At 36.0% G+C, this 27,497-nt stretch overlaps 2 protein-coding genes across 12 annotated transcripts in view; one reads left to right on the top strand and one right to left on the bottom strand.

The window, feature by feature from the left end:
* LOC147837035 (uncharacterized) overlaps positions 1-27,497 on the top strand; it is a 200,652-nt gene that overhangs the window by 100,936 nt on the left and 72,219 nt on the right. The gene's annotated exons all lie outside the window — the stretch shown is intronic.
* Positions 1-27,497, bottom strand: part of cpdp (CPD photolyase) — a 33,770-nt gene that overhangs the window by 4,518 nt on the left and 1,755 nt on the right. For 6 of the 11 annotated variants that reach the window (NM_201064.2, XM_087239108.1, XM_087239110.1 and 3 more), the window contains 6 exon segments: positions 2,879-3,000; positions 3,109-3,258; positions 9,110-9,308; positions 15,043-15,201; positions 15,332-15,514; positions 16,042-16,187. In NM_201064.2, the coding sequence (NP_957358.1) occupies positions 2,879-3,000; positions 3,109-3,258; positions 9,110-9,308; positions 15,043-15,201; positions 15,332-15,514; positions 16,042-16,187 (959 nt within the window). 11 annotated transcript variants of the gene reach the window in all.

Below are 27,497 nucleotides of genomic sequence, written 5' to 3'. Positions count from 1 at the left end.
GACTAGAAATGTCATTGAAAAGAAAATAACATAGAAGCCATTATCTCATCCATGGTTAAACCAACAACTAATAAAATACCATTGTGAATATTATGAACCCCACCACCACCGTTCTTATTAAAGGACACTGAATAGACAGAATAAAAACAAATAATACTAAAAAAAAAAAAAACTGTTCTTCTTCTGAAAGAACTTCTTTCCAATGGACAGAATTCCAAAAACTAAAATTAGCTAAATAAATCTAAATAAAACCCTGCCTGGGAGATCTGGCAGAACAAAAGTATTCTATATAATACTAAGAGATACAGCCCTGCTATTGTCATCTGCCTGCAACAAAACAGACACAAAGTTTGTTTGTTTGTTTTGTTTTTATGTTTGAAACTGACTTGCTGGGGCAGAATGTGGCTGTGTTGATGGTTTGGTGCTTGTGGAGGATTTAGCAGAACATAGCTGTGCTGATTGAGGGGATTGATGCTTGTGGGGGGTTCACAGACAGTATCAGGAGAGGATGCTTTTAGTGCATGTGATAATACATTACATAGAAGGTTGCGCGGTGGCACAGTGAGTAGCACTGTCGCCTCACAGCAAGAAGGTTGCTGGTTCGAGCCCCGACTGGGTTCTCCCTATGTTGGCGTGGGTTTCCTCCGGGTCCTCCGGTTTCCCCCACAGTCCAAACACATGCAATACAGGTGAATTGGGTAAGCTAAATTGTCCCTATTGTATGTGTGTGAAAGAGAGTGTATGGATGTTTCCCAGTGCTGGGTAGCAGCTGGAAGGGCAGCCACTGCGTAAATCATATGCTGGATAAATTGGTGGTTCATTCCACTGTGGCAACCCCAGATTGATAAAGGGACTTTTTTAAGCCGAAAAGAAATGAATGATTATGCATAGAAGATGTTGACAGATGTTTAATATCTCTGCCTCTGCTGATTTCACTTTTGCACACATTATACAGTATCAGTTTGTTTTATCTGCACCAGCACTGACTGTAAAATTCTTCCACAAAGAACATGAAGTTTTTTTTTTCTTTTGACTGGTGGAGGACCAAGAAATGGCTCAGAAGCAGTCTCACTCTTTTTCTATTCGGGTGCCCAGATGTATTTGAGGAGTTTCAAGTTAATAAAAGGTGACGGGAAGCTATGCTAAGGTTAACTAGCCTATAGCATATATCTTGCTGTCTGCAAAAGACAGTAATGTAGACGTACCATATAACTCCCATAAGTGCATACTATTCGACACAACTGCACAAGCATCGTTTTAACCTTTATAAAAGAACGTTAACATTACTCTGTCAACAGTCTATCGTCTAAATTACCACGCTAACAGAGCTAACGTTGCGTAAACAGAGAGCACCCGATTGCAAACTTCAAAAATGCAGCGTAATGGAAAATCCCGATCAAACTCCTAAGTTTATAAACTGCATCTGGAACCCAATTAAGGTACAAAAATCTATTTAACAAAATAGTGATGCAGTGAAGTATTTTTTTCGCTCAGCCAAGCCTTCTCTGTCTGTATCTGTGGAGAAGCTTGTGCCTGACACATTTTACCTCCGCCCCGCCCTCCGACTACTGACTGAGCGTGTCTCTCTCTCTCACACTCACTCAATCACTCACTCACTCACTCACTCACTCACTCACTCACTGTGGATTCATGAGGAAACGCTGCTTTTTGATATAATGTTTTTTTTGCTCCCGAATACAAATAATTTTTCAAGTATTTGTTTGAAATAAGTATTCGTAAAAACACTATTTGTGCCTTTCCGAATACCGTATTCGGGTTCGGCTCCACCCTTAATATATATGTATATGTATGTATATATATACATATACAAATACACACACACACACACATATATATATATATATATATATATATATATATATATATATATATATATAGGCTGATGAACACTTAACACAACCAACACAAACTCTTTCATATTCCTCACTGCACACCATCAATATGTAGCATGCACTGCACTTTAACCAATCCATTCTTAAAACAATACTGCCTACAACAACGTGTACACATATTCATTGTACATATCTGCTGCCAATTTTACATTGTCCTGTTTTGAGTATGTTGTTGTATTTTGCACTGTCTGTATTTTGCACTGTATGAAGCCAGCACCTAAGGTTTTCACTCATCATAGCACACATGCTGCTGATGATATGAAAAAAAAGTATTTGAAGATTTGAAGAAAATATAAAACTGTTTATGGAAAGCATCATCAATGCACCAAGATATCAAAATGAACCAAATCGATTTTATGATAATCGTAACCGAACTGTTAAACCACTGTAGATTTACACCTCTATTTTCCGACCTTGACCCTTACTCACTTAAACTTATTCCAGATTCTTTAGATTAGATTATGCACTGTAGATGATTATGATAACTTTAAACTCATTGCAATTTTTTTTTACTAAGAAACTCCTTACTGATATTGCTCCACTATTTTCTGGTGCAGCAATGAGGAAATTGGTGATCCTCTGCCCACCTTGACCTCTAAGAAACACTGCCATTCTGAGAGGCTCTTTTTTAATACCAATAATGTTGCCAATTGACCTAATAAGTGGAAAACTTGTCCTACAGTTGTTCCTAATATGGATATTTGACTTTTTTAGCCTGTTAATGTTACCTCTCTCAACTTTTTTGGAAAGTGTAGCTGTCTTGAAATCCAAAATGAGCCAATATTTGGCCTGAAACTTTCAAATTTCTTACTTTCAACATTTGATTTATCTACATACTATTGTAAATGAAATATACGTTTATGAGATTTGTAAATTATTGCATTACTTTTTTATTCACAATTTTTACAGTGTCTCAGCTTTTTTTGGAATTAGGTTTGTAAAAAGTAATACTGTTGTTTAGCTACCTGTGCAGCATTCCACAATTGGTCATGAGTTTCGGCGCTCTCCAGCTCTTTTTTTGTGTACAGATACTGTCTACGGTCCTTAGCATGCTCCTGCAAAGTCTTCTTTGCCCAATCGTATGCACCTGTGCAGAGGATAAATAAGTAAAGGCAAGGAATAAGCTTGCAAATAATTGCATTTGAAAATTTATCTTGTTATTTGTGTGATTTAAGCAACTGGCCACAACACTCACCAGAAATATTGTCATAGTTTTGGTTGTAGAAGCAGAAGTTATCAGCGAGCTCCCTTCGCACAACAATTTCCTCAATAAAAGATGCTACAGACTCGCTGGCATTCTTTTTCTGCTTGACCTGCATCACAACACGCTGAGCAGATAACTGACCTTCAACAGAAAACACTGGAACTATTACAATCTCTTAAACGCATATAAAAATGTAAAAAATATTCATTTAAAAATAAATGTTTCATGTTGTTACTGTAAACTTTATTGTCCTCTTTTGGGGCGATTTGTTCTGTAGCATAACAGATTTACAACATATATCATACCACACACTTAAAAACAAAAATTAAACAACATTAGTGGTATTAAAACAGTGTCTACCTCTTTCCATTAAAATTCTGCAAATAAATCGCATTAAGAACAGTTGAAAATTTAAATCTGTTGGTCCTTACCAAAGGGACCCTGTAACGAGATCCTGAGGTAAGAATTTAAAATGAATCAAAAAGAGGATGGGATATACAAGATTTAATCTGATAAGCTTTCTTTAACAACTGGATTTCATACAAATTGGATAAATTTGGCACTTTTACCTCTAATACTTTGCTGCAGGTATTATGCATTATGCTAATCTTTTTTAGCTAAACTTTTTTATGCTAATCTTTTTTAACAGTTTCTCTGCTTTACTTTTAAAGAAGTAAACCAACAAATCAATAAACAGGTTAAAACGGATTCTACATAGGTCTTATAAAAAGCCAAAATCAGAGTCCTATGAATATTAAACTTCGATAATTTTCCCAGACAACAAAGTTTTTGCTGGCCTGTCCTACATAGTCTTTAAGTATTTTCATTCATTTAAACTATTATCAATAATAATACCTAATGTAGGTACGTATAACTTCTGACTAATTCAATCTGGCGGTTATCAAGCATAGTACATCCGTCACAGATCAATAGCCGCATTTCTGCTGTTGGGCCAGCGTGAGCCAGGGCTTTTTAATCGAATCGTGCCTTGCCAATAGCCCGGGAGCATAAGCAGTGAGGCCAAAATCATGGTACATTTCTACTGTTGGGCCAGTAGCTCGCAGAGCATTAAGCAAACTCACCCCCAGAACGTCCCCCGAATCAAACGTCAAACAACCCGCCCAATTCAGCGGAAAATCATCGCCTCATCACCTAACGATTAAAATGAAGAAAACCGAAACGAACAAATGACACCATACTGTAATAACTATAACTTAAATAAACTTAAATATAACTTAAAGTACAAAGACTGCCACCTGGTGGTGCAAAGAGAAAACGTATTAATATGAACTTTCTAGATCGCTATAGTACAAATTGTGTATAATAGAAATGCACAATATGTGACTTTTTAAAAAGCAATAATACATTTATGCAGTCATAAACATGTTTTGACTGTTAATACGCCAGTAATTTGATGCTTCACAAAAGTTGCAGACGCCTTTACCGATATCAAAATGCTTTTGTAAACAACCAGTTATTCTTTACACCGATTTAAAAACCGGCTACTATAATAAAGAAATATTTTCTAAATGTAGAACTAAATACATTGATTTGCATTGAAATACATGATGAATACACTTGACACATGAAAATGTAAAGCCTGCATCTCACAACAAATGTGTAAAGTTATTGCGTATCATATTTAACAAAAAACCGTTTACTGCTAATTTGATGTAATTTTGCTCACATGGATAATTGAATATTAATCAGATGATGTCATTACGCTGCTGTGCCGCCAGCCAATCTTGGCATTGCTGATCATGATTTCGAGGATCGATAGATCTGTCCTTCACAACACACGCAGCAATCTCAGATTAGTTTATCCAGACATTCTAATCTGATTCGCGAACTTGTTTGAAGAACCAAATTAGCCAGAGATCAGTTATCAAGATTAAAAGATCCAGGATCTGCCAAATCATCTTAGATCATTTAAGCGAGGTACGAAGAACGGACCCCAGGGCTATTCAATTAGTTTGTCATGGGGGTCGGTTCATGAAAAGCATCCCAAACAGAGAGATATTACTAGCTTAATGAGTGATGACAAAACTGCATAGAAGAGCCCATACTGTATGCTGTATTTGTGCTCATAAAGACACCCACGTTGGCTTTTTCTACATTAATATGTTAATATATTGTATTTTAAAACAACATAATATCACTGCATTCTCCAATTGACTTTTATTTTTTAACAAACATTCAAATGTTGTATTTCAGAGCACAACAAAAGCAGTGCATTGCTGAAGTAGGCTTCCTCTACATTCAGACACATTCATATGTTATGTTAGAAACTGCATAACAATTAGGGATGCAACAATTACAGATTTTGGTTGTACGATTATATAGTCTGAAAAATAATAATGGTTTCAGGGTTATCACACCTAACGTAAATTAAATCTTTATCTTAGGTGAGTAGCCATATAGATAAACTGTTGTTGCCATCTGCGTTCATGCATACATAATCCTTTTAATAATAATTTGTCATTGTCAACATTGCACTGAAAGGCACGCACAACTCTCACCATGAGATGTTTTTTATTGCGTGCTCCCGGAAAGACGCAAATGCATTTCTCCGCTTGTGTGCGCATATTGCCATTCTTACATTAGAAATAACAAACTTGCAAGCGGAAAAGACATGATATGGGAACGGCCTCTGCTATTGTTAATCCATTGTGCGTGCGAATGGACACTTTTAATAAATGACCATGCTTGACTCAACACAACGTGTTAACCCTGATCCACACAGGAGTGTTGGAAGCCAGGTCTGTCAGCTGATCTATTATATATATCTGCTCCTTTTTGTATCTGTTAAGGTGCTTTTTACAGAGCTTTAAACGATTCTCATTGTGGCCAAACACTGTTGAGCATGTGAATATGGTGGGAAATGCTGGTATACTCTCATTGTAAAAATTTCAGTACCGCCTCACTTTTGAAAACTTAAAAGTTTTATTGTATTGTTTTGTTTGTTTTTGTGTTGTTTTTTCAATTAAATTAATAATGAAAGTATATTTATAAGTAAATAAAGGTAAAATTTGCTCATTTTCTTCTTTTTTTTTTTTTTAAAGAATTCAAAGCATTGACGGCTGCTGATGTGGAGTCTACCTTCATTGAAAATTTGGACAATTACACAGAACAGCTCGTCCATTTATTTCACAAAAAGGGAAGTGCAGGATGCAAAATTTGTGATGTGATGAAATTGCTGAAGCAGGTATTTTTTACTGAAAATTCTGCTTGCCTGTTTTAGCATAATTTTAGATGTTCATTGTCTCTACCATGTAATCCATTTTAAAATATTACAATTTATTTATATATATTTTTTTCTATTTGCACTCACAGTGTGGACATTCTCTGGGAGGTGGTGATATGCTGTCTGAGTTTGTACCTGTCTGAGAACCTCAAGTAGCTGATTACACATTACCTGGTTAGTGAATGTAGTTTATTTCGTTCACTTTCAAATGAATTTTGCAGAAGGTTTTAATTGCAAACCAGAAAATACAATTAAGCATGTAAAATGTCAATTTAGAAAGAGAAACTTTTTTTATATTTGAGTGATTTTTGTCATCCTTAATTGAGTTCAACAAAAAATAAAAATCACCCCAGCCAATCAAAGATGTGGGTAACATTTTTTCTTCTCTAGTAGAACAGTAAAAAAAAAATTGGAACACAGTGGAACCGAAGCACCAGTGGTCTTTGATAAAATGCTAGTTAGCAGATGAAAGTTAGTGAACGATGACCACAGTTTAAGTTCATTTTCTTTACTGTTCTACTGAAGAAAAGTTCTGATTTTCAGGTTCTGATTGTCTTTTCAGTTTCGTACTTTTCCCCCCTTTTTTTACTTGGCTGTGCCTTTTTATTATTTTTATGAACTGATGCATAATATACATTTTGTTTCATTGTTTTGTTTCAGGACACCTGTGGGGAAACAGACCAGCTGGACATTGGAGAGCACATACCAAAACCTGTAACCATACGCACACATACACTACGGACAATTTAGCCTACCCAATTTACCTATACTGCATGTCTTTGGACTCGTAGGGGAAACCGGAGCACCCTGAGGAAACCCACATCAACACGGGGAGAACAAACAAACTCCACACAGAAACACCAACTGACCCAGCCAGGGCTCGAACCAGCGACCTTCTTGCTGTGAGGCAATTGTGCTGAGTGTTTGACAAGCACAGCTTTAAGCGCTACTTTTAAGAATTCTCTTGACGCAGTTTTTGAACTATTGTTTCTATTAAAGCAGTACATTTGTAAAAAAAAATTGTGTTTTTTTGAACACCTAAAAATGTTTTCAGGAAATGTTTTAAGAAGCATTTGTCTAATAAAGAAGTTCTTTACTTTAATCCTGTTATCTGTGTTTTTTTCCACCCTTTGCATTGTATAGTAATTGTAAGTTAACTGATAAGTGACTTAGTATTTTAAAGTTAAAGAACTAAAAATGTTCAGTTAAATTAGCTTAAGATTTTATAATTGGGTAAACAGAACTTTAATGGTAGAAATAGCTTAAATTTGTAAACAAAAACTGCTTAAAATATTAAGTTTCACCAACCAATAAATTTGAGCAAAACCATTTGCTAGAATACTTAAAAAAATTAAGCATCACCAACTAACTAATTTTTAGGTAATATTGCTTTAAATTTAATGTGAAAATTGCTTAAAAAGAGAGATGCAAAAATGATGCACTATATTCTTAAGTAAATCTAGCATATTTTTTTTTTTCAGTGTACAGAGGTAGAGTCAAGTGAGACTGGTCTAGTCAGATACGCCTTCAGGTTGGTGATGTTTTTGTACTGGAGTAATCATTGACTGTTTCTAAAGTTGAGGTACATGGTGGACCTTCCAAGACCAATTAAAAATAAAGGCAAAATTTGTACCCAATTTCACAGCACACAACTTCAGTGCTTTACGACTTATTCCGTCAGGCCCCAGACTAACATTAGATTTGCATTGCTTAAAAAGATTAATTAAGTTTTCAACCTTTAAAAAGATTTTAAGACACACCAGGGACCGCAGAGTCTTTGCTGACTTCATGCGTTCTCCCAAGACCGCTCTCCACAAGACATTTTGCCATATGAAAAATGATCATATTAACTGAGCCAGCTTTCTCTTAAAGTTTTTTTTTCCTGCCACTGTTGCCACTGGCTTGCTTAGTTGGGGACTTGTAGAGCTGTGCATCGATGGATTACTCTTCAGTGTTTGGACTCCCAGCGGTAAATATTAAAACACATTGAACTAAACCTAAACTGAACTACACTGTTTCAATTCACTATTATCTTTTATGTGAAGCTGCTTTAACACAATCTACATTGTAAAAGCACTATACAAATAAAGATGACATGAATTGAATTTTTTCCACTTCAATGAAATTATAAGAATCCACTTTCCATGTGCTGATATTCTGCTCTTAACATCTAGTGTAAAACTTATTAAAATCCGGTAACACTTTACAATAAGGTTCATTAGATAATGCATTTACTAACATGAACTAATCATGAACAACACATGTACAGCATTTATTAATCATAATTGAACATTTACTAATGGATTATTAACATCCAAGTCCATGCTTGTTAACATTAATTAATGCATCATGAGATAACATGAACTAACAATGAACTACTGTATTTTCATTAACTAACGTTAACTAACATGAACAAATACAGTAGTAAATGTATGGTTTATTATTTGTTCATGCAAGTAAATGCACTAATTAACATTAACTAATGAACACTGTAAATTGTGACCTAAAATCCTTATATCCCATTACTTTATTTAAACCTGTCATTAAGACTATCCCATACTGAACCCATACAATTTGTTTTTAATTTAATTTCAACTTTCTCTTGCTAAACATGCAGGACTTTTCAGTGGCACACAAAAGATGAAATTAGAAAAAAAAAATGTCAATACAATAAAAGCTAAGCGAAACCAGTGTTGTTTTGTACCCGATTTACTTAAATTTTTTTTTTCTTTAAAAGTGCAAACTGACCAGCATGAATCCATGGGGAGAGGTGGCTAACGGCGTCAGAGTTGGGATTGTTCCTGTGGGTGGCAAATATATGCAGTCGTTGGTCAATGAAGGACTCCAGCATAAACATGCCGCCAGTGGTGCCAGGCTGAGCCCATTCCACTTCACAAACATTGTGGTCCACCTCGAGTGATGACAGAACCTCCTCCCAATCTATTATCTTAAAGATATAGATTGTAAGATGAAGGAGGATGAAACAGGAATATACCTTAACAAGCCAAGTAAGTTTTTTCTTACTGTCATGATACATTTGAGAAAGCAAAAAATACAACTGAGAGTGCTTCACAGATAATCGGCACCGTAAAAGCAAAATACAGAAAAAGCTGTTTTCTACTCATTTAATGACAATACACCAGAAAATATTTTATTGTATTATTATTATTATCTTCTCTTATTTTACTACTAAATTAGGTAATAATCAAGACAAAAATATATATCCAGTATTTATACAATTTTTTTTAACAATTATTTTCCAAGCCTTTCAGTATTTTTTCTTTTGTTGAATCTATTTTTAAAGATTTAAATCAAGTAAAGGGCAAGTAAATGATTACTGAATTTTCATTTTTGGGTGAACTCTGACCTCCGTGAAGTTGGCACCCCATAAAAATAAATAATCCCCAAAAGTATTCTATTCGTTTGTGCTAAGTTTTTGCTGATTTGTGCCACAAAAAAGAACATTTGTGCTGGTTTGGGATCTGAGATATTAAGCATTATTTTTTTTGACCATGTGACGTCACTTTCCACCCCATGTTGCTCAAATGACTTTAATCCAGCACAGGTCATTTGTGCTCGATTTTTTTTTCTGGTTTGTGCCTTTAAAACAAACACTGTATTCGTTTTCCTCCTTTAGATATAAGCAAAATATTTCGGGAGCCGAGACATCAGTCTCCACCCCGTTTCCTCTAAATCGAGCCAAACTGCTGTCATTTGTTTGTGCCCAATTTGTGCTGGTTTGTGCCGTTAAAATAAACATCTTTTTTCGTTGTTTAGATATAATTAAAATATTTCGGAAGCCGTGACATCACTCTCCTCCTCAGGTTGTCTAAATCACACCAAACTGGTGTCATTCGTATGTGCTCGATTTGAGCTGGTTTGTGCCGTTAAAATAAACACTTTATCTGTTTTTATTGTTTAGATATTGCCTTATTAAAATATTTTGGAGGCCCATTATTTCCTAAATCGCACAAAACAGATGACATATTTGTTTGTGCTGTTAAGTAAACACTTTATCTGTTTTCCTTGTTTAGATTTAACCAAAATATTTGGTTAGATTTGTGCTGGTTTGTGCCATGGAAATGAATATCAGATATTTATACAAGTGCAGGAATATGTTACTTTCGTTTGCTCACAAATTGTGCTCGTTTGTGCTGCAAAAATATTATTTGTATGTCTAAAAATAATATTAGATCGTTTAGAGGTCTCTTCAGAGGTTTCCCTCAGTTGCTGCATATTTACTAAAATAGTCTTGTTTGTGTTATGACATATAAAAAAAATTGCAAATATATGACAGAAGATTGTGATACAGTTGGGCTCAAAAGCCACATTTGGGCTCAAACTAAAATATTATATGTATAATTATCCTAGAAAAAATATCTTCTTGAAACGAATTTCATATATAGTTTTTCTCTTTAAAAGCTGCTTTTCCACTATCGTGTTGGACCGTGTTTTAGGCTGAACCGTAACATTTCGTGCCAAATCAGGACAGACAGCAAAATCAATTTTATATGGAGGGGAAAATGACCAAAATGTAACGTGATGATTGAAAATGATTGGATGGAAAATAAATACATTGAAAATCTCCATACATAACAGAAAAATAAACAATGACAATGCAACAATAATAGTGCATTTGTAATATAGTGGCAGAAATATCCTTTTTGACAGGCCTTGAGCGGGCACTTTTACTAATAAAAAAAAAATATATATAGCATTTAAATTATTAAATCTTTTACAATCAAATTATGCAGCAGTTTATCAAAAGTTGATAATGATATAAAAATTTACATTTTGGTGGTAAAATAATAATTTAAATAATGGCTCTTATTTACTTTAGTATTAAAACATTAAATAACGAATTCATCAAGTGAAATAAAAACAAAAATGAAACAGCATATCAGGATATAAAGCATATTTATATCAAAGCATTTCAATTCCTGCTTGAGATTTTAGAAAATATTTTGCGTAGCTACCCAGTATATATTAAAGATCACCAAGAACAAAAAATATAAATAAATAAATAAATATATATATATATATATATATATATATATATATATATATATATATATATATATATATATATATATATATATATATATATATATATTTATATATATATATATATTAGGGATGTGCGGAGCAGCCGGTATTTGTATTTGTTGAGGGGGGAAAAGTATTTGTATTTGAGTAAAATTCAAAATGGCGCAAAAATATATATTTTTTCTATTACACTTCTAATTTACGTTATAGTGAAAGTATTGTTTAATTATACCCATTATATAAATTATAGACATGCAATATTAGTTGTTGTTTTTGAACATGTGACTAGAAATGTCATTGAAAAGAAAATAACATAGAAGCCATTATCTCATCCATGGTTAAACCAACAACTAATAAAATACCATTGTGAATATTATGAACCCCACCACCACCGTTCTTGTTGAAGGACACTGAATAGACAGAATAAAAACAAATAATACTTCAAAAAACTGTTCTTCTTCTGAAAGAACTTCTTTCCAATGCACAGAATTCCAAAAACTAAAATTAGCTAAATAAATCTAAATAAACCCCTGCCTGGGGGATCTGACAGAACAAAAGTATTCTATATAATACTAAAAGATACAACCCTGCTATTGTCATCTGCCTGCCACAAAAAAAGACACAAAGTTTTTTTTTTTTTTACTTTTTTATGTTTGAAACTGACTTGCTGGGGCAGAATGTGGCTGTGTTGATGGTTTGGTGCTTGTGGAGGATTTAGTAGAACATAGCTGTGCTGATTGAGGGGATTGATGCTTTTGGGGGGTTCATAGACTATCAGGAGAGGATGCTTTTAGTGCATCTGATAATACATTACATAGAAGGTTGCGCGGTGGCACAGTGAGTAGCACTGTCGCCTCACAGCAAGAAGGTTGCTGGTTCGAGCCTCGACTGGGTTCTCCCCATGTTGGCGTGGGTTTCCTCCGGGTGCTCCGGTTTCCCCCACAGTCCAAACACATGCAATATAGGTGAATTGGGTAAGCTAAATTGTCCCTATTGTATGTGTGTGAAAGAGAGTGTATGGATGTTTCCCAGTGCTGGGTAGCAGCTGGAAGGGCAGCCACTGCGTAAAACATATGCTGGATAAATTGGTGGTTCATTTCACCGTGGCAACCCCAGATTGATAAAGGGACTAAGCCGAAAAGAAAATGAATGATTATGGATAGAAGATGTTGACAGATGTTTAATATCTCTGACTCTGCTGATTTCACTTTTGCACACATTATACAGTATCACTTTGTTTTATCTGCAGCTCCACTGACTGTAAGATGCTTCCACAAAGAACATCAAGTTTTATTTTTTTGACTGGTGGAGGACCAAGAAATGGCTCAGCAGCAGTCTCACTCTTTTTCATGGTGCCCAAATGTATTTGAGGAGTTCAAGTTAATAAAAAGTGACGGGAAGCTATGCTAAGGTTAACTAGCCTATAGGATATATCTTGCTGTCTGCAAAAGAGTTATTTAGACGTACCATATAACTCCCATAAGTGCATACTATTCGACACAACTGCAAAAGCATCGTTTTAACCTTTATAAACGAATGTTAACGTTACTCTGTCAACAGTCTATTGTCTAAATTACCGCGCTAACAGAGCTAACGTTGCGTAAACAGAGCACCCGATTGCAAACTTCAAAAATGCAGCGTAATGAAAAATCCCGAACAAACTCCGCTACAAGTTTATAAACTGCATCTGGAACCCAATTAAGGTACAAAAATCTATTTAACAAAAATAGTGATGCAGAAAAGTATTTTATTCGCTCAGTCGAGCCTTCTCTGTCTGCTGCTGTGGAGAAGCTTGTGCCAGAGAGAGACCTTTTACCTCCGCCCCACCCTCCGACTGAGCATCTGTCTCTGTCTCTCTCGCTCTCTCTCTCTCTCTCGCTCTCTCTCTCACTCACGCACGCACTGTGGTCTCAGGAGGAAACGCTGCTTTTTTTGCTCCCGAATACAAACAATTTTTCAAGTATTTGTTCGAAATAAGTATTCGTAAAAACACGCTATTCATGCCTTTCCGAATACCGTATTCGGGTTCGGCTCCACCCTTAATATATATATATATATATATATATATATATATATATATATATATATATATATATATATATATATATATATATATATATATATATAAATAAATAAATAAATAAATAAATAAATAAATATATAAATATATATATATATATATATATATATATATATATATATATATATATATAAATATATAAATATATATAAATATATATATATATAAATATATAAATATATATAATAATATATTTAATATCTAAACAAAAAAACAGATAACGTTTTTTATTTTAATAGCACAAACCAGCACAAATCCAGCACAAACGAATTACAGCAGTTTGGCACGATTTAAAGGAAAGGGGGTGGAGATTGATGTCATGGCTCCCGAAATATTTTGCTTATATCTAAAGGAGGAAAATAGATACCGTGTTTGTTTTAACGATACAAACCAGCTCAAATTGAGCACAAATGACCTGTGCTGATTTTAATTCATTTCAGCAACATGGGGTGGAAAGTGACATCACACGGTCAAAAATATAATTCTTAATATCTCAGACCCCAAACCAGCACAAACGTTCCTTTTTTCGGCACAAATTAGCACAAATGAATGGAATAGTTTTGGGGATTATTTGTTTTTATGGGTGGCCAACTTCACAGAGGTTGAACATCGCCTTTAAATTCATTATACTCCATGACCCATGAGTAGGGCCAGACAGAATATGCTGTCATTTTTAGGCATTTCTGCGGAAGATTTTGTAAAAAAAAAAAAAACCTCCAGATTCATCCAGAAATATTTTAAGAGTATCATAACTAAAAACATAATATATGAAATAAAATAATAATACCTTTTTAACTTTTATTTAATCTTTACAATAAAAAAAAAACAATTAGATCCACTTATTTGGTAAACAAATCAGGTCTCTTAAATATATCTACTAAAAGACAGAAAATATTACTTTACAAACTGTATTGTAAATAAATCATATAAACATTTTCATATTAGTCGATAATATTACTGAAATAAATATAAAAACTGAATAAATACAAATTTACACACATTTACAGAATTAAATACAGAGACTCAATGATGAGCTAAATATCTGCAGATTTCTGTCTGAACCGATTCCGTGTGGGGGTAGACCCACATGGAATCTGTGCCACAGAAATCCGGAGATTTTTAGCCCACCTTTGAGTCAATTTGTTTCCTTGGGTAAAATTATATTTATTCAGTTTTAAATTAATTTCACTAATATTATTGTGATATAATAGTAACATTAAAATGTTTATATGATTTTTTTACAATATAGTTTGTAAAGTAATATTTTCTGTCTTTTAGTAGATATGTTATATGACAGACTTGTTTTGTTTACCAAGTAAGTGGATTTAATTGGATTTGCATTGTAAAAATTAAATAAAAAGTTAAAAATGTATCATTTTTTGTTTCATATCAAGTTTTTAGTCATGATACTCCTAAAATCATTCCGCATAAGTCCACTGATTTTTTTTTTTTTACAAATGTCTTAACATTCTTAGAAATAGCAAAAATGTCTGCAGATTTTGTCTGGCCATACCCGTGGGACGCTTGCGCTACTCTCAAACTATGTTCAACAAACCTTTGCTGCACGAGAAGCGCAATATGGGTGAGTGTCTACAAGTGGCATATCAGTGAGAAATTCTTGGAGATGCTTTGTAATTTTGCCCCGTATTGTCCTGGCTCCATATTCCAGCTTTGTGGATGCTTCCCAGCATGGCACCACATTATGTGCATCAACCTAAATTTAGAGAAGTACAAAAAGTAAATGGTTTCAAACAGGTGTGCCTGTAGCCTGAAAAGTTGGATGCAGTACAGTATTTTATTTTTCCACAGCCTATGGTTTCACATCAGTGAGGTAATAAACACACCTGAATGAAAGGGATGTCAGAAGGAAGATGTTTCTTAACAGTATCAATCCATTGAAGGGAGATTCTAAGAGGGTTGAAATCGGTGACAACAGCTCCTATGTTCCAGCTTTTAACAAAAGCTGGCAGATTATGCACAGGCTCACCAGACAGCAAATGGAACTCAATATCCAGGCTTTTGCATTCCTGTAACAAGATGCACTTGGTTACATTTTGTTGAAATATCCCACATAAAACGTCCCCTTTAACAAGGTGTGTAAGCGCAGCCACTTAGAAAAATTGGTTTCAGAAAAATGGGGTTTCATTTAATATCAAAATGAATCAAATAATTAGCAAAAGCATATTTGTATGCATAGCACACACTCAACTATACACTCTATGACAGATTAAATAGACAGGGCTCGACATTAGCCTTTTTGCTTGTGGCTAGTAGTCTTCCAAGTCACTAAACAATCTGCAATTTTACTATCCACAATTTTGTTGTTAGGAAAATACATTTATAATGATTAAATTTTACTTTGGCATGTTAAAATTACTTATTTTTAAAGAAAATAAAATGAAACTAAATTTAAAAATTATATTCAACCTGCCAAAGTGGCTAGTGGAAGGGACTGTCTAATCTGCCACAGCTGCGATCTACATCGCATTTGGCATTTGTTAATGCCAAGCCCTGGAAATGTCTTCAAGTTATGTCTGATGTCATATTCCTGTACCTTTACCACTTCTTGCAGCCCTTTCAGCATAAAGGCATATTGTCTGTAAGTAGCATCCAAAAATTTGGGCACCAAACAGAAGCAGATATGGAGAGGAAGCTTCTCAGCCAAAGCCAGCTGCTGACTATAAATCAATGCCCAGTTGTCTGCAACACAAACATGAAGGTACAGTAACTTTCATATGTCTGGAGACAACATATTTTTTAAAAAATAAATTATTACCTTCACAAAGATTTCCAGTTTCTCACAATCACTTCTCTCAAAAAATGTAGTATCATAGCAATAATTGTACTAAACAGTGCACATCCCAAATCTTTTTTAAACAGTTTATTAAACACAGAACTGATATTTTAATCTGTGTGACTTATGAGTAATGCATAATATTTAGAAGTCTCATGGCCAGTACTGTGGCAGAAAATCTTGACAATGTCAACTGTATGCATATACCATTGCAACCTTTTCATGTGATGTCATGCTCAAAGATGTTTGACTCAACAGTGTTGTACACTTATACAGCATTACCCATAAAGAATTTACCCCGTCACCTGTATGTTTCCTACAGATATGGTTTAAGTATGACTACAGCTGTTTTCTGCATTCATGGTGAGGCATCTGGCATCTCAAAGAAACTTACAAAATGGGACTTTAAACAGCAATGAAGTTGTATTAATGTCTTCACTGCAGATGAAGTTGGTGTGTACTTGTGCAACATGTTTAATCTTTATTTGACAAATGCTGACATTTTTAAAAGCCAAAAGCTGGCATGTTTGTGCTAGTATTGTGGATGTTTTACAGCCTGCTGTGGACAGCTGATTCACAAACACATTTGTATTCTTCACATTCTACATTCTAAGCACTGGTCAGTTTTCTTATTAGCATTTTTAAATGTATACTCTTTAAAAGGTATAACATTTATTCAAATAAAATATTTGTCTATTTAACAGTCAAATTAAAATAAATATAACAACATTGTATGTGACTTACTAAATGAATCAAATTAAATTATTATAACAATTATTTTTTAGAAAGTCTGTTGTGTGTGCGCAAGGGTGGGGTGGAGGGGACGCTAGCGAGTTCATCATGGAATAGACTTGTTTTTTGTGCTCTTCAGTTCTCGTGATTATTCTTTATTTTAACCAATTATTTTATTGTTTAATTTTGCTCATAATCAACCTTTACAGTCATAGACGGCATGACGAAGCCCAAATCAAAAAAGGAGACAAACCTGTGGAAGATGGAGGAGAACAAGTTGCCTGTCAGTTAGATGATGCCCAGGCCATTGCCAACTTTACAGATCCTATTAATCTTGAGGCTCAGTGTCGCGATTGGTTTGAAACATGCAAATCCATCACATCTAAATTAGATGATCTTGAAGGCCATTCGCGGCAACAATACATTAAGATCATCGATCTGCCTAAAAAGGTGGAGAAACATCAAACTTAATTTTTATCGGACTTCCTTGTGCAAATTCTTGCCGCCAGTAACTTTTCAAAGCCTCTGAAGATCGACAAAGCCATCGCACAGGTCCGGTTGGTGTACAATCTTGACAACAAACGATGGTGTCCAGACTGCATCATTTCCCGGATAAAGAGAAGATTCTGCGTCTCACACGGCGGTCTTCACCTTTTATGTACAATTATGGCACACTCATCTTTCCTGATTTCACATCCGACACCCTGAAGCAGTGCCAAGCTTTCAACACTGTAAGGAAATGGCTAAAGAAGGCCAATATTCGCCACGGTTTGCTCTTTCCAGCTCGCCTTCTCATAACATAATTCACAGGAACATGTTTTTGACTCTGTTGAGAAGGCACAAACCTTTGTTGACTCAGCAGAGATACAGCGGAGATCAATTCTGTGCCATCTACATAACTTTCTGTATATTGAACAAAACTTTTAATTTTAAAGAGCCCATATTATACATGAAATAGGGTCATATTTTGGTTGTAAGGGTCTCCAACAACAGTCTAATATGCATGTAAGGTCAAAAAACACTTTCATGGCCTTATAATCTGCATTTATTTTTACCTAATTATCCCAGCGACTCCCATATGAATTATCCAGTGATTCATTTGTTTCCAAACCCCTCCTTAGCGCCAAGCTAATCTGCGCTGATTGGACCGATGACAGTCTGTGCAGATTGGTCGACACTGATTGCCTTAAGTGACAGACAGAGTGAAATGCCCAGGAGCTAATCAACAAAATAGAAGTAGTCACAGAGCATACATGCTCGATAGTTTTAGCTGCCAGTGGGTGAATGTAAATACAGACGATGGACTTGAAAATACAAACAACTAACTATTTTATTGAGCAAAAACTCCCAAGAACTGGCGAGGAGATCTCCTAGCTTGTCACATTCTGCTCTTTTCACAGACACACACACACACACACCAACATATTGCCCTCGTCCTGCGCACTCGTACGTACACACACACACACACACACACACTTAACCCTCCTCCAGACGACATCGCGCACACACACATAGCCTTCCTCCGGACAACGCTCACACACACATGCTCACACACATTACCCTGCTCCACGGGAACGTAAACAAAGCAGCACGCGTTGCATTTTTAACGTGGCTTTGCACGCGATATAAGAATATAGCCAGTTAACCTGATAGTACACGCGGTTACAAGTAACAAAAACAACTTATACATTTGCAAGCTAGAGTAAACGAGGCAACAACTTTAATCGCACGTACTTACACTTGTGAAATGGAGGAAGAAACTAATCATGTCCTGACATGTCGATCATTACTCTTTACTAGGGATGTAACGGTATTGTAAATACCGTCATACCGCAATATTAAATTTTTTCGATATTACCGAAGTCGCATGACTCGGTAAAACTATAGGTCTTCAGAGAAAATTTGCTCAGGCGAATGAAGCGAACGGGAGGTAGCTGAAACTTCATTTCCCATCAGCCCCGGCGTGGCCATAATCCTTTGCGGCCTGTTGTCGCTACAGATCCAGTAATGCGGAAATGGAGTGTGCTGCTAGTAGCGGAGATGAAAAAAAGATGGAAATGATCGAACCTAAAGCGGGTGTTGTCGCCGCGCGCGTGCTGAATAGCGGTGCTGTCGCGCGCGTTCTGATCAGCTGTGTTGTGGCGCGCGTATTGTAAAGCGCCGAGGGGGGGGGGGTTGAGCGCGCATACCAAGAGAGGTGTTGTCGCGCGCCTACTGAAGGGCTGGACTGGACGGAGGTTGTGTCGCGTCGCGGGGGCACTTTTGATCGTTTTGGAAGGGCATTTTCTATCCAAGACTAAAAAGGGCATGTGCACTGCACAGGTTGAGCCCTATGTGTGCACGTGCCTGCAAGTTGGGGAATACGACTAATAACAGTCATGGGGACTGCAGAAACACAGCACACTGTTCAGATTGATGCAGACATTGACTTGTACCGCAAAGAGACCTCTATCTCACTCATGGTTTGTCCTCTCAAGTGGGGGAAAGACAATGCACAACGTTACCCCACTGCTGTCAACATGGGCCAAGTCATATCTCTCTTGTCCCAGAAACCTCAGTCCCAAATGAGAGGGTTTTTTTTCTGTTGCAGGGGACATTGTAAATACCCAGAGATACCAGCTTTTACCAGATTATAATTATATGATAATTTTTCTTTAAACCCATCTCTATCTAAGTGAGTGATTAAATGTTAAATGTGATGAGTTTTCAACAATACTAAATTGAAACTTTATTTTTTTACATGGTTTAATAATTTTTTGTTATTAAAATTGAAGTTCCTGTTTCAAAGCTAACAGATAGATGGCTAATTTGTATGTCATTGACACTTTTGGCACTTTTTTGGAGTATTTTCAAAAGTTTTTTTTTTCCTGTAAATGATTCAATAAATACCGTACCGTGACATTCATACCGAGGTATTACCGTACCGTGAAATTCTGATACCGTTACATCCCTACTCTTTACTGATACTTCCTTTAACAAACGAAGTATTCTTTGTAGCATGTAGTTTCCAGTAGTTTCCAACTGCTTAAAGCTGGGCTGAGGTTTCATCTTTGGGTAGAGACTCAATAATATCCATCTGCAGTGTGACTTCAATCGACCGCATTTAAGTGTGTGTGTGTGTGTGTGTGTGTGGGTTTCTGTGTTAGAGGGCGGGGCCGCAGGTTTCAAATCTCCCAGGTTTGCGCGTGCACGTGAATAACTTCGTTATCACGTCATGGCAAAACAACTAATGACTCGGTATCAAGACGACTCATTTGAAGCACTATGAGTCGACTCTTTTATAGCTGAATCAACAGTTTTAAACACTGCACACTTACAGATTTAGGGCCCTATCATACACCCGGCGCAATGTGGCGCAAAGCGCGGCGCAGTAGTCTTTTGGTAGATTCAGCTTGGCGCAAGAGTCGTTTTGAGGAGTTGCGCTACGGTGTTTAAATAGCAAATGCATTAGCGCTCATATGTGCGCCCATAGGCGTTCTGGTCTAAAAAGGAAGGCGTTTTGAGGCGCACTGCTGGCGCGTTGCTATTTTGAGAAACTAAAATAGATTTTTCATTAGACCAAAACAAACCTGGTCTAAACTCCTGCGCAGAGTTGCGCCTCGCTTACGCACTGCTTAATACGCACAAGAGAGCAATAGGCAAATATCTTTACACATGAAAAAATTTTTATATTAAGGGAATATATAAATGATATATTAAGAATAGATATAGGATATAAATATAAAGGATTAAAATATTACAAGACATTATTTTCTAGCCTACATAAATATGAAAAATCACTGCTTTTATGTCTTCATCTCGGGAGGCTTTTTCAGATCATTCATAACAATTTGCTTTTGTATAATGTTATTATTATTAGCAGTATTATTTATTATATCCATATTTATGTTTGTTTTAATAAAAAAACAAGCTTAGATTTGCCCACCTGTCAGGTTTTAGACCATATGGGGCACAGCATGTGTTTTAGGATATAACTCTGGTTTTTGAGCACACTTCGTTAATATTGTTCATTTATTTGTTTGCTGGAAATTAGAACTGAATTTAGAAATAGTTTTGAAACAAATATTTGCACATAACAAACGCAATTAATTATTTATAGACTAATTGATGTCTGTGCGTAAAGGTTTCCCTATCAAAGAGCAAAAGTGAAAGTAGTTCCATTATCTCTAATTCTCACGCAGTAGATGCTCTGTTTAACAGTTTTCTGTTAAAAAAACTGCTAACTGTTAACTGTTTGCTAGTGAAATGCTAATTTTTTCCACTTAGACTTACTTTACATCCTGTAAATAGCGAATGTGCTTATGGCGCGACACAGCTGGCTCTTAAAGGGAATGGGAGATGAGACTCTAATTGGTTTATTCTCAAAACACACCTATACGCCACAGCGCAAAGCGGATTTTCCTGTCCTTAAATTAGCAAAAATGCATTCTGACACGCCCTAAAAGCATTTGCGCCCTGCATTTTGCGCTCTGCGCATGGACCGTCAAAATAGAGCCCTTAAGCCTTAGCTGGATATTTCACTTCACTAAAGAGCAGTTTTACACACTACATGGAAGGGCATTTTCAAAAACCCATAATATGGGCTCTTTAACTGTTTGGTTCTTTACAGCCTGCAGGACATATAAGAGTATAATTTCTCACAATTGTTGTTGATAATGTTGTGCAAGGTTGTTAATTAGGTTTTTGTAGGCCAACACATCCAGTTATGGGCTTATTGTACAACACAGAACATTCATATTATTTATATATTTGATGACTAATCTGTGCCTTTTTCCGTTACAATGTAAACGTTAAAAGGAGCTGAAGAGCCCATTGTTTTTGTAATACTGTTGCTTTAATGTCACCTTCCGGCTCCACAGTAAATATGTTCTTTTTACACCACTTGTTTTGGGAAAGCGGTGGAGAGTTACAACCAAAGTTCTTTGTTGTTTGTCTTTGTTTACCCATCATTTTATCTGTGCAATGTCTCTTCAGCTAATTTTGTGTATTCTGTAAATTGGCAAATAATATAATTTAATCACAAGGCTTGAATAGTCAGGTGAAGCATGCTAAAGTGTTTTCTTATTTGTGTTCCATATCAGCTGCACATTAAACAGGGTGAACAGACACGCTTAAAAAAATGAATGGGCTTCTCAAGTATTTTAATCTACCTTTTCATGCAGGGCCAGTGGGGTTGCAATATTGTTTAAAAAAATCTGTTTTATTTAAGCATATACCAACATTAACTGATCCCAATGGCTGTTATGTTCTTGTCACTGGCTTAATTGGCTCAAAACATTTAACTTTTTTGAGTCTCTATGCCCCGAATTATAATGATCCAACTATTTTTTGTAAGGTGTTTAACTTTCTACCTCTTTTCCTGACACTCAGTTTATAGTTGGTGGCTATTTTAACTGCATATTGAATCCTGCTTTGGATAAATTTCCAGTTTGCTTAGATCCACCTCCTAACTCCACATCAGTCATTACATCAGTCATTACGCTTCTCACAGAGTCATTGAATGTTCTCGATATTTGGAGACTATCATCCTACTGATAAGGAGTACTCCTTTTTCTATGTCTATAAATCATATTTTAGAAAAGACTACTTTTATAGACAATTTTTCCCTAACGTTTCTACATCTAAATATCATAATATATTTATCTCTGATCATTCTGCTGTTACAGTGTCTTTTAATGTTCAACATATTTTAGATTCTTTGACAGAGTTTATTGAGATTAATGATACAGGTGATGTCTTTGACTCTTAACACGGGGCGTCAGCGTCAATGTTTTCCATTCACTTTGAATGGGTGACGTCAGGCGTTGCCAAACTGCATTGTTGATCCGTTGGTGCCACTTCAGAGGCGTTGTTCGCTGCAGAAGTTGGGACTAGCTCAACTTTTCAAGCTCCAACGAAAGCGTCAGCCAATCAAATCGCTGTATGCAAATACACCAGCTAGACAGTGGCCTATTGCTGACTGAATTTCATTGGCTGACGCTGCTATGACAATCGCGTTAGCCCCAACTTCTGACACCCCTTCAGTCAAGCGTTGACGCTGAAGCCCCGTGTGAATGGGGAGTTATTCAATATAGATACTCGTCTTACTCAATTGGAGAAACTATATAGGGGCACTGCAGAATCTCAAGTAATTAAAGATATTACGTCATTTAAATATGAATACAACAAGATGGTTAATATGATGTTGTTAAAAGTTAAACAGAAGCATTTTAAGATTGGGGATAAACTTGACAAACTATTAGCTTGACAGTTAAAAGGCTCCAATGCTAGTAGATTAATTCACAGTATAACTGATAAGGTTGGCAACATTGACTAATCTAAAAATGTGCGAAAACAAAACGCACAGTGATCAGACATGAATCTCTAGAAAGCTTAAAGTGTCTACTTTTAAATGCAGCTATGCATGTTGTAAACAAACATTGCTTGATAAAGTAATCAGTATGAAACCAACGCTATGTATAGTTTCTCAGTCTGATCTCATTAGTTTCAATGCAACCACGTCCACAAGGCATTGTTTTTACAAGCGTCTGAAGACGAATGCAGGCTGTGGTCAGAAAAACACGTCATTAAAATGAAAGGAAACTCAGCAAATATTCAACAAAGATGATGGTTTATGACATCTATATAAAGCTTGATATGTATATTTGTGCATTAACCAGTTCAAGTCGAAAACAAATAATCTCTTTTTATGTAATCCGTATAAATATAAGGACCGGTACCGATTCTCCTATATCACCTCATTACAGCTAACGTGATCCCGCCTGTAATATGTAAAATTTCATATGTGACAACAACAGTGGTAAAGGACCAGTGGAAAAGAGAGCTAAAGTAGATAAGACGTGCTCTGAGTTTGCTCAGTAATGCGAGTAATGTTGGTCTGTGTCATGCCGACAAACTATTAGATGAAGATGTAGCCTAAAACGCATTGACTTAACATTACGCCCAACTTTGACAGATTATAGCGCCAAAAGTAAAATTCATAGAAATATGGGATTTACAACAACTGTAGGGGGTTGCAGCCTAAGTGAGAACATACCCCACAAGGGGCTATAAATTGTACCCCTGGGGCTCTAGGACGTCCCAAAGTGGCCCCCATTGACTTATATTGACCCCATTGACTCCCATTAATTTTTCTAGTACACGGTAACAACGATTTCAAGAAATCGTCATACCGCCAACAGTGAATTTCGTAGAAATAAGGGATTCACAACATATCGAGAGGGTTACAGCCCGGTTTAAAACATACCCTGAAAGGGGGTAAATGTTGTACCCCTGGGGAGCTAGGATGTCTTAAAGTCTCCACTGACTTTGACCAATCAGTGCGTCCAGTGCGAATTTTATAGAAATATGGGATTCACAACATCTGTAGGGGGTTGCAGCCTAAATGAGAACATACCCCGAAAGGGGGTATATGTTATACCCCTGGGGTGCTAGAACATCCCAAAGTGGTCCCCATTGACTTAACATTGCCCTTAGATAATGAAACTCACAAGCCACACCCCTAGGATCCTATACACTTCTATTATAACTGGTCTACATGCATGTCTTTGCTTAGTTAGTGTCTTAAAGGTTGGCTCATTTTACTCAGACAACCAATGAGCATCGCAATATGACAATGAAGCTCACAAGCCATGCCCCCAAACTGATTCCATACACTTCCAATAAAATAGGCCTAGATGCATATCTTTGGATAGCAGTGTCATACAGACATGGGGGTTGGCTCATTTGACTTGGCAACAATGATGCTAACAAGATAACAAACATGCTAGCAACATGCTAGTCATCTTAACATCATTCTAGCAATTCGATTAGCATGTTGCTACCATGATGCTAAGACAATTAGCATTCATGCTAGCTACATGTTAATCATGTTAGCATGATGCTAGCAACTCAATTAGCATGTTGGTAACATAATTAGCACCATGCTAGCTACATGCTAATCAGGTTAGCATGATGCTAGCAACTCGATTAGTATTTTATGCGGTTGCACATATTATTGATAGCCTAAAACCTCAAGTTGACTTGTTGTTGTTGATTTATTATAAGGTAACAAATAGGGCACAGGTTATTATGAAGAAAAATAAACGGTTTTGCTTAAAAAAAAAAACAAAAAAAAAACAATAAATAAGATATTATTATTGCAGTAAAATAATTCATTAAATATGATAGGGCGAGGCGAGCTTGTGTCGCGGACTCAGTTTCTCTGGACTCACCGTTCACCCGCTCTGATCATATATGTTGGTTTTCAGCAGCGATGTGGAAGGAGCCGCCCCCCACTCTTTCTGTAACAAGTTACAAGTCATTTATCTAACCAACTTAATCTTGCTTATACAAAACATTGATTCACAAGCTTTTCTTAAAGGGCCATGAAACCCCCTCGTTTCAGCAGGGTGTTTCAACACCTCTACTTTGGAAAAAGTCAGAAAAGTGGGCGTGTCCAGCTCTGTTTAGGGGAGAGTGTCGGAGGAACTAAAGTGGGAGGGTGTGGGAGTGTCTATTTGGGCACGCGTGAGTTTCGGAGTCAAAATACACACACAGGAGAAAGAGATGGTGTTTAACCTACATGGACATCTGTAGCCGAATTATTTGCCAAATTATTAAATGTTGGACTTTAACTGCAGTTTGGCTCTTTCATTCACGGAATTCATTCATGCCCCTCGCGACAAACGAGATATTTGACTCGAGGATCTGCTCTAAGCGTGTATTTTTCATGCAATGTTTGATACCGCACGACGAATGAGAGAAAAAAAACCTCCGCATTTCCCGGAAACTTTGATGCTCTCGGCAGGTAGCGTCAGAAAGCCGCATGTGTTATTCTGGTCACAAAATGCGGTAAAAACCCTACACGAGGTTAAAGTTTGGTTGTGGTGCTAAACATGTTTACACTCGCTGCAATAGTTAACTTAGTTCGATACGAACAAACTGAATAAACAAAGAGCACTGGTCGCTCACTTACCAAATCTGTAGAGACAGGACAATCACCAGCAACTAGAGCCGCATCTTTATTAAGAGAAGACTACAAGCGGATCCGGATATCAGCGTTTGCAGATGAGAACAGCTCTCAGGTAATCAATAATCCTCCTTAGACACGCAAGTTATTGTTGTCGATCGTCGCGTACACTGTTAATCCACACGTGACGCCAGCTGCGCTCTCACAGAGAGAAAATGAAAACAAAACTTAACTGCAGCAAACTATAAAAGCAACACTTCACGCTTGTTTTGCCAACACAACGTGGCGTCTCTGCCGTCTACACTCTGACAGTAATGAATATTAATGAAGTTGCACAATAGAGCGCTCTGATTGGTTTGAACCAAGCCTTACTCATGCATTAATGCATCACACTGTAAGACGTAATAAGACACACTCTGGTACAGACGTCCAGTTTGCACGCTGGAATACAACGCTATTATGTCATGACCGTGACACAGCTTCAAAAATTCGTTTCAAACCGGAAGTACGAATTTGCTTAAAATAACGCAAAAACAACCAATTTTTAGTGAAATATAGGTGTCCTAATAGTGTTTTTAGCAGTGTGGGACGCATATACGACTGTCAACAGCTCAAAAAATGTGTTTTGGTGTTTCGTGACCCTTTAACGCTACTACTGTAGTAGAATATAGCCTAAGGTGGATTTAGCATTTTGCAAAAAAAAAATAAAAATAAATAAAAAGTTAGGTTATGTTGTGTACATTCTGGCCAAATCTAACACAGAATCTTATTCTTATTAATCAATCTATGTATATATTATTCCATATATTTATGATGTATAGTTTTTATTAACCAATTTCTTGTATTCTTTTTTACAAATTTAAGATGTTTGACAATGTTAATATGTTGCATTTTGGCTTGGTTTTTTACTTATTTATAAACTATTTATGGACTATTTATTGTGTTCCTGGCCTTCACTGAGCTTAAGTAAAAGTTCAATGTAAAAAAATTGTAAATGAACTTGACTGTTGATGTCTTAAAAAATAATGTCATATATCAATGTATGTGTATGTATAATATATATATATATATATATATATATATATATATATATATATATATATATATATATACATACATACATACATACATATACACACACACACATATATATATATATATTTTTTTTTTTAATACATATGTTTGATTAATCGCTAAAACTTGCTCTGTATCCTCATGCTTTTAGCCTGTGTGTCAGGCTATATAGCATTTATTTGCTTATTATATGCTAAAAACTATATAACTGTACTATAACTACATAAACTACTATAAAAACTTTATCCTGTTACTCATATAGGAGTGAGTTGCATTCTCTGGTGCATATATATGGGATAGTTATTGTCTCTTATTTGCCAATGCACGCTTTGTCATCTACGTGCTTCATCAATGTTGCATATGCATTTTTACATCCACAAACGAATGGCTTTCAACCATAGTCAGTTAATTTAAGATTTGCGCAAACATAAACTTGTTCGTGAAAACAAATATTGTGTTT

Source organism: Danio rerio, chromosome 2 (assembly GCF_052040795.2).
Source record: "Danio rerio strain M-AB ecotype USA chromosome 2, GRCz13ab, whole genome shotgun sequence".
In the NCBI taxonomy this organism is placed as follows: domain Eukaryota; kingdom Metazoa; phylum Chordata; class Actinopteri; order Cypriniformes; family Danionidae; genus Danio; species Danio rerio.
This window is presented reverse-complemented; position numbering and strand designations above follow the sequence as displayed.